Source organism: Phalacrocorax carbo, chromosome Z (assembly GCF_963921805.1).
Source record: "Phalacrocorax carbo chromosome Z, bPhaCar2.1, whole genome shotgun sequence".
Lineage (NCBI taxonomy): Eukaryota > Metazoa > Chordata > Aves > Suliformes > Phalacrocoracidae > Phalacrocorax > Phalacrocorax carbo.
This window is the reverse complement of record NC_087548.1, coordinates 29,768,253-29,779,648: the sequence shown is the minus strand read 5'-3', so window position 1 is coordinate 29,779,648 and position 11,396 is coordinate 29,768,253. Positions and strand designations below refer to the sequence as shown.

Here is an 11,396-nt window from a genome sequence, read left to right as displayed (position 1 = left end):
GGCACCTTTACAGATTTTGAAGCAGCCTGAAAGGTGAGTTTTCTAGTTCTAGAGTTATTTTTATTTTACAAATCTGAGGATAAGCTTGCTTCCCCAGAGCTGCTGGTAGCAGGAAATAGCATTATATGTTCTACCACCTGAGGAGTAATCTCTGTCCTGTGTGTACTCCCCTGCCATGCTAGTCAAAACAGATCAAGTAGTTGGAGATTTTTTCCTCCTTAAGGAATTATACAGAGACGTTCTACCAGAACCCTCCGACAGCAATTACTTTAGTCTGAAACTGTTAGGAGACAGAAAATCTCAACATTCAATTAATCTGTCTGTTTAATATATGGGACATATGTTCAACAGAACAATTCACTGTGATGTAAAAAAAATATTCCAGGTACTTCTGAGTACAGGATAAGATCCCTCGCTTTACCAGGTTTAACATTACAGGAGATGCTTTCTGATTCCTGCAGTGGTGTGCTATGCAGTGTATGTGGGCTTTATTCAGTATAAACTTTGAGGAAGGGGTGCAGATCCCACAACAAAAAATATCTACAATTAAGGGGAAATTACAGAGCAATCATGCTACCTCCAAACAGCTGTAAAGCTTTGGCTGGCTTGAAATAACTTTTCTCCCACAACCAGCAGCTCTCCCAGGCTGTTGAGCACTCACCACCCTGTTGCCGCTTACCCTTCCACCCACCCACTCCTCCCCCTTGGCAAAATATCAGAAAGCCTACTTTGATATTTTTTAAACCACGGAAGCTCTGGACTGCAGAACGAGCTGCAACAGAGATCCAGGCGTGGCTATAAATGTCACACTTCAGAGCACTGCAAAGCACTTCCAGCAATGGCCATGCATATTCCTGCAGATCTGGGTTCCTGCAGTGGTGGCCCAAGGAAAGCGACTGCTGTTGACTAAACGTATGCTGCCCATATGTTGGATGCATCAGCTGGCAGGGGGCGTAAGAAAAGCTGTGGTGGCTGCAGCTTCCTTTCTCTCCCATCTGGCATGGGCACAGTGAGGAAGTATCAGTGGGTGCCAAATTAAAGAAGAGGATAAACAAAGATAAGCACCCATGCAAGGGTGAAGCCATTTCGGAAGCGATGGTGGTAATTCAAAAAGTCTTTAGTGATCGCTTCAGGCTTCACTTCCCAGACCTTTATTCTTCTAAGCAAAGTTTATTCTTTCACATGATGGACTCTGTTAACTATACACGCACAAAGTTCTTGTATAACTAACCTGAACCTTCGACTTTAAATGCTGTGCTGAGTCCCTTACAAGCCCCCTTTCTCTTGAGGCAGAAGGTACGTTATATTCGGTAATGGAGCAGAACAACAACAACGTAGAAGATTTCTCCTTGAATGTCTTTTCTGTCACTCCTTATCAGCCAAACAGATCCGATGTCCTGGTGTCAGATGGAGATAAAGCCGGCGCCACTTTGCTCTTTTCAGGTGTGTTTTTGGGACTGGTGGGGATCACTTTCACCGTGATGGGATGGATAAAATACGATGGCGTTACTCACCTGGAATGGACTCAGTTACTGGGGCCTATTCTGCTGTCTGTCGGGGTGACCTTTGTTCTGATTGCTGTTTGTAAATTTAACATGCTTACATGCAAGCCCTGTAAAGAAAGAGAGGAAAATATGTCAGACCTCGACCAGACTGCAAATGGACAGTCCTTTGTCTTCACCGGCATTAACCAGCCTATAACTTTTCATGGTGCCACAGTGGTACAGTACATCCCTCCGCCATACCCAGCCCAGGAAGGCATTGCTGTGAGTCCTGGCTACCTTCACCCGGTGCTCAGCTGCTGTGGTGCTGTTTCCTCCAGCGCTTCACCGATTCCCAGCCCGGGCTCTGCCCATTTCTGCCCTGCCTACCCCCTGGATAACCCAGCTTTTATCGGAGACGAGAACTACACTGCATATCCTGCAGAGAATACCAGGAGTCGGAGGTACATCTTCTCAAATGCCTTAGTGTGTTTGGACACAGGCTTCTGAGTATTTTAAGTACTATGTATTGGTTCAAAGGAAACAAAAGCTAGTCCAAGGTGTTAGCCTTCTTCAGACATTTTCTTCATTAGGAATATTCCTTGAGAAAAGACTATGGAGACATACTTCTTCTGGAAAGCATTTTTATCCGAATTAAATTCACTTATGAATCCCTTTCAATTTTCAGTCTACTAAATCTCGTTATTTTTGCAGATATTAATATATATGCTTCTGCCCATGGGGTTTTTGTATGCTTATCTTACTACCTTTAAACTGTTGACCAGAAGGTTATTATAGGTACAGCTGGAGGTATCCACTCAAACACAATCACAACACATGAGTCAGCGCACAAATGGTATTTTTACAACAATGCAAGAATTAGTTTGGTACCAGATGCACTCCCTCCTGATTACGCCTGGTCACAACATGCTTCTCTCCCACTGTAGCAACCTACCAGTCCTTGCTCTTTCCCTAGTTTTGGGGCATAAACAAGATCACTGATATCACAGAGCAGAGTGAAGCTGCTTTAATCATACACAAAATAATTTTATACAGCTCTTTCCTCTAAAGAAAAGTATTCTCATTATAGAAATTACTCAGGATTATATCCTTCCTAGAACACAAGTCCCTTCTACTTCATTTATCAAACTCTGTTTGAAAAACTGCTGACTGTCCTATCGTCCTCAGCAATATATGTGACAGGCATAGGAAGCATGAAAACAATGGTCACCTCCTGACACTTCTACACTGCATGAAAAGAACACAGCAAATGGTTGAATCACAGTAAAACTTCATCTAATAGCATTTTCTCAGCAAGTCAGGGGGTGCTTTGCCCGGATAAGGCTGACAGGATGCAGCACTGAGGTTACCTGCATGCTTCATATTTGCTAAATGCTTTTTTGCGCCTGCTCCTCTTCCTATTTTCAGGTCAGAGGACAGTTCTGATGAGCCAGAAGAACTGCTGGAGGACTACACCTGTGATGACTTGTCACCTCCACGTTATGAGGAAATATACCCACTGTCTTCGTAAAATAACCATGGATGACAGGCGACAATTCTAAGAGATGCTGGTTTTTTAATCCCCAAGGATCTTTTCTTTAAACACTTTCATGATAAGCAAGTGTGAGCAAGATCTTGGTACTGACACACTGTTCAGTATCACTGAGTATATTAAACCAATCCCTTCTTTTCAGCCTGAAAATTCATTAGCCCTTTGCTATGCAGTTTAATAGCAAAGCTATTAATTATTTAATATCAAAACTATAAATGGCAAAGTTATTAAAGTCAAGGATCTAAATCCCTATTAGGGTTCCGCAACAAGAAGCCTGATTTTTCATACTTCTGTGAATGTGAATGCACAAGATGTTTGTGGAAAGTTATGATTGCTCCTGGACATTCAGCATCATTAGAAAACACTTGATTTATTCTTGATATATTTTCCCTCTTGGTTGCTTGGGCAGCTTCAGAAGTGCTCAAGTGACTGATCCATGCAAGTGTCTATAATGGCTTAATTCTGTCTGATTCCTTAGACTAGCTCACTCTATTAATAAGCCCAGTCTACAGATTAGACTTCCTCGGCTTGGTTCACCTGTACAACCCAGTCCTGTAGGCATTTTTGGAGTAACCCAGAACATTTTTACACAGACCTCTGAAGAGATCCTGTATGCATCAGATTCAGTTCCCTTCCCCATCTGATGGGATGCAAAACACTGTCTCCCACCAGGAGTCCTAACAACTACAAGGTTAACGTCCCTAAAGAAATGGCACCTTTCTGAAGCCTAGACAGAGGTGTGTGGGTCCTACCAGTTTTAAGGGCTTTAACAATCACAGCTTCTCTGTGCTGCACCCACACTGCCTGGGAGATCTGTGGTGGAAAACCTCCTGAGGTCCCTTCTTGTTTGAATGTGTGTCCTAGGCACACAACTCAGGCTGTAGGTTTCCCCAGAGCACCCAGGCAACTATGGGCTGCAGTGAAGTTTCTTGTTCAACTTTCAAGATCAACATCATTCTAGGCACAGTACCCACAAATGGATTTACAGTTGTATCTAAAAAAGGATGAGGTGCATAAGCCCAAAAATCTTGCAATCCAGAATGAAGGTCCCAAAAAGCTTTGCTCAGGAGCTCTCTAAACCCCAGAGCAATGAGAATGCTGTGAGTCCTTTCATTTTTATTTTGTATTTCCACATGTGCTTCAAGTTCTGCTTTTGAGTATGCCTAGAAGTACCCTGACACAGCTGGACCAGTCAGTATGTCCCTATGCAAGATCCCATCAGTTTTGCCTCTCTCTCTCAAAGGGCTCAAACCAAGAGTTGTTCTCAGCCCACATCTGCTGGAGCAGGCACCACGGAAAACAATCTAGAGGGCAGTGGTCACCATCCAAAGTAACCGAGTGGTATGCTGCTGGTGTGCCTGCGGGCAAGTCTCCTGGGCTGGAACAGCACGGCTAAAAGCAGATATCCATTGTGGGATGCATGAACTTCCTCTTAGTTGCCAACAGAGCTGTCTCAGCTCCTGCCAGTTGTCATTGATCTGTGATTGATCTCATGGGTGTCATTCCTGAGGGCTGGAGAAGCCTAGTGTAGAGCAAGTGCAGGCGGTACAGGATGCACCCGTCAGCTGGACGTCACTGAGTGTCCATGCAGCCTCACTAGCAATCAGGAGACATAGCTCTGGATGAAGAGGTGCATTCCAAACATCATCCACTTGCATGGAGCTGCAGGTGCGCACAGACCTTCCTGTCCTGTATACTTAGAGGGTGCCAAGAAATAAAGCCTTTTTGGAAGGACAAAAGACAGCAGCTGTGCTCCACAGTGATGGACATGACACTGACAGAGGTCATATTTGGGACACAACATTTAAACTGACTCAAAGCTGGATCAGCAACTGCAGCAGCAGCTACTGGACAGTGACTACAAGCTATGTGCAAGGTTTTTCTTACTAGAGAAATATGGGGCATGCTGATTTTCAGCAGCGATGGCCCGGTGTTACCAGGTAGGCATGTGTAGTTGGAGAAAGGCAGCCGCTCCGTGTTCAGCATGATCTCTACGGGATTGAGTGAGAGAACAGAAGATCTAAAAATAAATGTATGTTTCTTTTATGGAAATGTCTTGCTCCTCTTCCAGAATTTACACAGAGGTGAACCCATCCTCCCTCCACAGCAGGAAACCAGAAGGTCCCAAATCCCCAGTTAGTTCCACATGGACAGATCTCTGCACTTAGCACGTAGTTCTGCTGACTCCAGCAAGCACTGCAGGAGACAGAGGTCAGGCTTGATGGATCCAGCTGCAGAACCAGGGTCAAAATTTCTACCCAATCACCCTCCCCCACAACAAGAAAATTCCTTCACTCAGAAACCACAGACTTTTGCTGCTGCTCTTTCTTCTTTTTTTTTTTTTTTCCCAAATATGTGGCATAAGCATGTTTCTAGGGGTAATCATAGCTTTATTATTATGACATCAAATTGTACTGCCAGAGTAAATATGAGAAATCTAGCAGGTTGCACTGTAGACTCCATATTGGTTTTAACATATACTTTGGTAAGACACTAAGTTCACTGAAAGAGGCCCTTTTTTAGAGAGAAGGCTGAATACGTAAATTTAAATAACTACGTATTAAAATGGCTTTGTCCTATCAAATGAATTCTGTCTGAATTCTGTAGGAATCTTTTCATGCTGCACAGATATCTGAGAAGATCCAGTCTGGTGGCATTTCCTTGCTACAATGATTGCTGGTTATTATTTTTAAGAACAGAGCACTATTCTATGAAGGCTTTTCTTCCTCCTCTTCCTTCCACCTTCTGTTTCAATAATTTTTTTATCTTTGTGGGTTTTTTGCTTTTGTTACTGTATCCTCAGTGACATACCCACCACACGAATTCACCGCTCCATATTATGATCTCTTTCTTCCCTATGATGAATGAAAGAATGAACCTATTTGGCCAGACCTTCAACCAATGTTAACCGACAGAGTTCTGCTAGATTATACTGATTTAACTCTTCAGAGCATCTGGAATATTGTGTTTGAGATTTTGCTCAATCTGCTTTTCATTTAAACTAGTGCTCTAAGCAACGTTACCTTCTCCTACATTGCCTGCAGTGCTACTGCAGACCTGCAGAATGATCCATCTGGAATTCTAGCCACAATGACAGAATGTTGTCAGAGGTATTCAGCTATGTAACACTGAATGGGTTATTGGGATTTTTTCCTAATATGACTCCTTTTATAAGATATTGTCCATAAGCTGTTTAACATATGAAATGGGCAGAGACACGTCTATCGGTATGAAGCTGAGCACAATCTGTTCGTTGCAGTAAAAATTCTGCACAGAGTTGCCCTAAGGTGAAGGAGGTATTTCAAAACACTAAATGCCCCATGCCGAATGCAGCATCAGAGTGCGAACTTCTTTTCATCTAAATCTGTCTGTTCTTTAACATCGGTGCTGCCGTATCTGTGAGGAAGGAAAGGAATATATGGGTCAAGGTTTACTTTGCTTTGGTCTCGTAGTGCTTTCTCACAAGAGCCTGACTTCACCAGCGGTACCTCTTTCTGCCGCTGATGCTCCCGTGCAAGCGCCTGCGCACCCATTCCCAGCAGAGAGCCCCTGCGCGCGGGCGACCCAGCCCAGCAGTGATGAAGTCGTTCGAAGAGTTACTTTAAAACTGAATCGGGATTTAGGAAATTGGGGTCTCGGGAAAAAAAGTAAACCTGTAAGTAGGGCGCGTTCCTTCCCGAGAGCCCTAGTGACGCACACGGCAGGCCTTCGGTGCCGGGGTCCCCGCGGGATTCTCGGGGACGCTGCACCGCGCCCTCAATTCCGCCCGGAGCCCGAGTCCCGGCTCCCACGGGGCCTCGCCCCCCTCCCCCGCCCCAGCCGGGCCGCAGCCGGCAGGTTCACCCCGGCAGCCTGCGGAGCGGTTTGCCCGGACCCCTCCCCGGCGCCGGCCAGCGCCCTCCCGCCGCCGCCGCGCCCCGCCGCCGCCGCGCCCCGCCGCCGCCGCGCCCCGCCGCCGCCGCCAGGGGGCGCCGCAGTGCCCCGCAGCGGCGGGCGGGCGGGGCCGGGGCCGGGGCCGGGGCGGGGCCACCCCTTGGCCCACCCGCCCCAGGTGGACTCGGACGGCGCTATTTGGATCGTGTGTCCCCACTGGCCCGGCAGGCGGCAAGGATGCGGAGCCGGTACGTTTTAACCTGCCGCCCTGTTGTATGCCACCTGCTTTCCAGCCAGGAGAGCTGAAGCTGTCCTCCCTTACCGCAAACACTAAAGATGCCATTAAAAATTACCCCAAGATCCCACACAACTTTAGAGTTGGCTTGTTTCACGAAAAAAATACCTGTGGTGAAAGACCCAGTGAAATCACTGAGGAAGTGAGTAGCCTCGCTCTCACAGGAGGGGTGGACATCTGGAAGGACTTCAGCTTGGGGAAAGATGCTGCACAGTGATACAAGCACCCTCCTCCTCACCCCTTTGACCTAATGGGAAAGACTTCTCTCTGCATGAAGGAGCAGGGGGAAGTCCAAGGGTCATTTGCAAAGAACTAGGGCATGCTGTTTTTATACAGCACATAAGATAATCTGTGCCTGCTGCAAGTATCATTATTGGCTCCACTTTAGCTGTCAGAGCGAATAGACATCAGCAGGACGTGCTGAACATCGCTATTGCTGCGCCATCCCCAAGTGTGCACCAGTGTGCCTGGCAGAGAAGCATACAGCACAGCCAGGTGGGATCTCACAGGCTGTGCCTGCATTATCTAAGCAGCGCTGCTCAGCAGAAGTGGGTCTGCAAAGTGAAAGAGCAGGTGTGAGAGCCCGGTGTCCACATTCACTGCGTATCGGAGAGGTTTACATCAGGCTTAGTCCTGTGGACCGAATGCTGATTAGCACTTGAAACACACAGGTTGTTCTCCTTGGGTGTATTTCTAGTTCAGGTTATCCAACTGACATTATTCTGTTCACAGCTGTGATGTGATGCAAAGCCTCACATGCAAGCAGGGACTTTAGGGAGAGCCTCTTCAAAAATGCCTGATTTAGAAACACTCATTACCCTATAGGCATGGGTGACTTGCAGGAGTTGCCTGTGGTGGAGCAGACCCATGTGGACCTACATGAGAGGCTTGCCTCAGTGTCCTGACACCAGCGAGCTCATGGGAGAGCCTCTCCCAGCACTGAGGGAGGTTACTTTGAGAGGTCTCAGGGCACAGCATTGACACCTCCAAAATACATGAAGTCTCATTTTGAGGTGTAGTGGGCTTGTGTGCTGAACAATATTTGCAAAGCATTGGAGAAATTTTTCCACAGGAAAGAGGCAAAAATGGCTCCCTAGCTCATGTGATCAGTCAGAAAACGCCCTCCTGAACGTCATCCCATATAATAATGCAATCTGAGTAGGCAACTGCCAAAGAAAAAATAGGTGTCCATTTTAAACTTCTAACCATGAAGCTGGTGGTAGCTTCCCTGCTAACAGACACTGCTTGGGGTGCCCTTCTCGCTTTTCTGCTGCTCTGTAACCCAAACCCAGCCAGCCATGGGCCAAGCCGGCATTCAGGGCAGCATTGGCTTGTCACAGCTTCATGGCCCCAGGCACCTGCCACGCATCACTGTGGCCAGCTCACACAGTATCGCCTCACACAGAGGCCTGGCAAAAGCTGGCAGCTTGAGAGGGCTGCAGTTTGCACCTCCTTGCTGTTTTTGTTTGTCATCATTCATTTTTCACCATTTAACATGCCACCTTCCACATTTATCTAGAGCAGGGCAGCAGTTACAACAGCACATGCATCATGATAACTGTTTCATTATCTTCTTCAAAAAACACATTCTTTAGATAATCAGTTGGCCTCGCTCTGCTTATGCCACTTGAAGGGAGAGAGGAAAATAAACTAATAAGACTTCAGCAGAAACCTGAAGCCTCCTCAGACTTGTAGAGGTGCAGTAGGATTTTTGCCACAAAACAACAGTTCCCTGCAAAATGTTCCACAGAAAGGGACAGAAAAAGACAAACAAATTATTGAAAATAGTGGAGTCACATAGCTGCAGATTTGTACATATGTAATCCATCAATACTGTGGTTTTACTAATCCTGATAAAACATTAAGGGAAAATAAATATTATTTTTACCATATTTGCTCAAATAAGGCTTATATATTCCACTTCCCCAGATTTTTTCCTCAAAATCAGAGGTCCTTGAGTGTTTTGTGATTACTAAGTCTTCTATGTCTTTTTCGTCTTTTGCAGACACACAGGTGCTTGCTCTCCCTGCCCTCCAAGCTGGCTGGACAGGGACTGATCAGGACACCCATAGACAGCACCCTGCTGCCACAGGGACAAAAAGCACCTTTGCATCAGGGTTCGATTTTGACCTGATGTCTTTTTTCACAGACAGAATGAGCACAGTTGTGTCTGTAAAAGCTGTGCAAATATGTGCATGCTCCATCTTTACAAATCAATTGTGCCAGATGTGGACTTTTTTCTTGTATTTTAAGATCCTTGAATGTGGCCTTTATTTGTATCTAATAAATATCAAGAGATACAGAATGCTTGACAGGATGAATAAAGGCAGTAGTGTGAAATGTCTGATGCTTCTTGTGTGTTTGTGGGGGGTTTTTTTCAGCCTGTTAAAACCTGGATATGCTGGGAAAGAACAGGAAGGAACTTAGAGAAGAAGCTGTGGTACCAATTGCACCTGCAAATCCTTTGCTTAACTGTAGTGCCATCAAATTCTACCCAGCTTCAGGAAAACCACAGGGCAAAGGCATAAATCTCCAGAAAAGTGGAAAGATAGAAAAATGGGGAATTGCGTGAGGGCCAGCAGAGGATAGCTTCTATTCTTATAGTTCTGTAATAAGAAGAAAAGGCAGGAGAAAAAGACCAAGCATAAAAAATCAGTGGTGTGGAGGAAAAAAATTAGGAGCTCTTTACCCCACCAAATGATGCAAGTGAATAGTTTCTTAAACAATACTTTGGTTAAAAACAATTTTTTAAGTCTTTCAAGTGAACGCATTTGAGATTTCCTCCTAGAACCACATTTCTGAATAAATTCCATTACCTTCACAAAAGCTGCTAGATAGACATGTGAAGCACAAGACTACTCTAACATAGATACACATGAACCCCAGCCCACACACACAAGGAGTAGAATAACTTGCTTAAAAATCACCTACTGTAGGGCTACATTAGTGGGAACTGGACTAATGCAGCTACTGATGAGAGGCTGCAGCACTGGGGGCATCAAAGTGGAAAAGATTTGCACGGCTCTTGCTGTGGTAAGCACAAGCCCCTTCATAAATTGTTCAATCTCCGTGTTAAAATTAGTAGGATTTGGCCTTGCTTTTAATGGAAAGTAGGAAAAAGTCAAGAAGAGAGGGTAAGACCCAATATGGCAGAAAAGGTAGAACCAGGTACCAGCTAGAGGAAGAAAAATAAACCCCCATTACACATTATGCTGCCTGTTTTAAATGCCTCTAACTTCTCAGCCCATGCTTTGTGTGTTGCACTTAATATTGATGGTTAATTGAAATCGAGCAACAAATGTGTTAATCTTTAATGTTTATTTAGCCATACAGACCATGAGGCGGTGACCCACAGGGTAGCATTACTAAGATATTTTAGTTTTACATTCCATGTTGAAGGATTTTATGTTACCTTTCTGTTATTTTCACCAAAAAATTCTGTTTAGTTAAAAAAAAATGCAAATGAGCTGCAAAACTATGCCCCTGCTTCCAAGCAAATAATGAAATCTTAATGTGAATAAACATGCCTTCATAATCAAAGCTGGGCTTGTGATCTAATTGGGTAATAATTCACTTGTAATATCATCAGCTCAGAATTAATATCAGCCTGAGTACTGTTGGTGCAGGTGTAACTTAATGAATTCAGGCTCATTTTATCAGGAACTTAGTTGCTTATATTAGTGTCGGGAGCGTTAGGTCCTTCAATTTTTCATAACAAGCAACGCCATTAAACTGCCACAGAGTAATATGAATCAGAGATTTTACTTAGACCCCATAAAACAACTAACAAAAATATTATGGTTGCCAGATTCATCATGTGCTTTTATACAACCAGCAAACAGAACTGATTATAAACATTTTTGTTTGGCTATTACTTTTTGCTATTGTTTCAACAGTGTATGAAAGTCAATGTGGAAATACAAGATAAATAGTCTAGTCTGAAGAACTCACTGTCAAAGGCATAGAGATGATAACAGGATCCTGAACACAGAACAGGGTCTCTGCTTGTATGCTTCTCCACGGTTCTCCATATTGTCAAGTTACATGCAGAGTACAAGCAATGAGGACAGAAAACAGTGTGTGATCGTAGACTCAAGTCACACGCCTATGTAGAGCATCTTGGGGTGTATGAGCGTGTGTCATTCACATGCACACATGGGCATGCCTAAAATACACACGTCTTGATTTAACCTGT

At 44.8% G+C, this 11,396-nt stretch overlaps 1 protein-coding gene across 1 annotated transcript; it reads left to right on the top strand.

The window, feature by feature from the left end:
• Positions 1-255: 255 nt before the first annotated feature.
• TMEM174 (transmembrane protein 174) lies at positions 256-6,788 on the top strand. Its single transcript, XM_064438679.1, has 2 exons — positions 256-1,945; positions 2,910-6,788. Exons 1-2 carry the CDS (start codon positions 1,314-1,316, stop codon positions 3,010-3,012), a joined length of 735 nt encoding a protein of 244 aa, XP_064294749.1. The 5' UTR covers positions 256-1,313; the 3' UTR covers positions 3,013-6,788.
• The last annotated feature ends 4,608 nt before the right edge of the window (positions 6,789-11,396 follow it).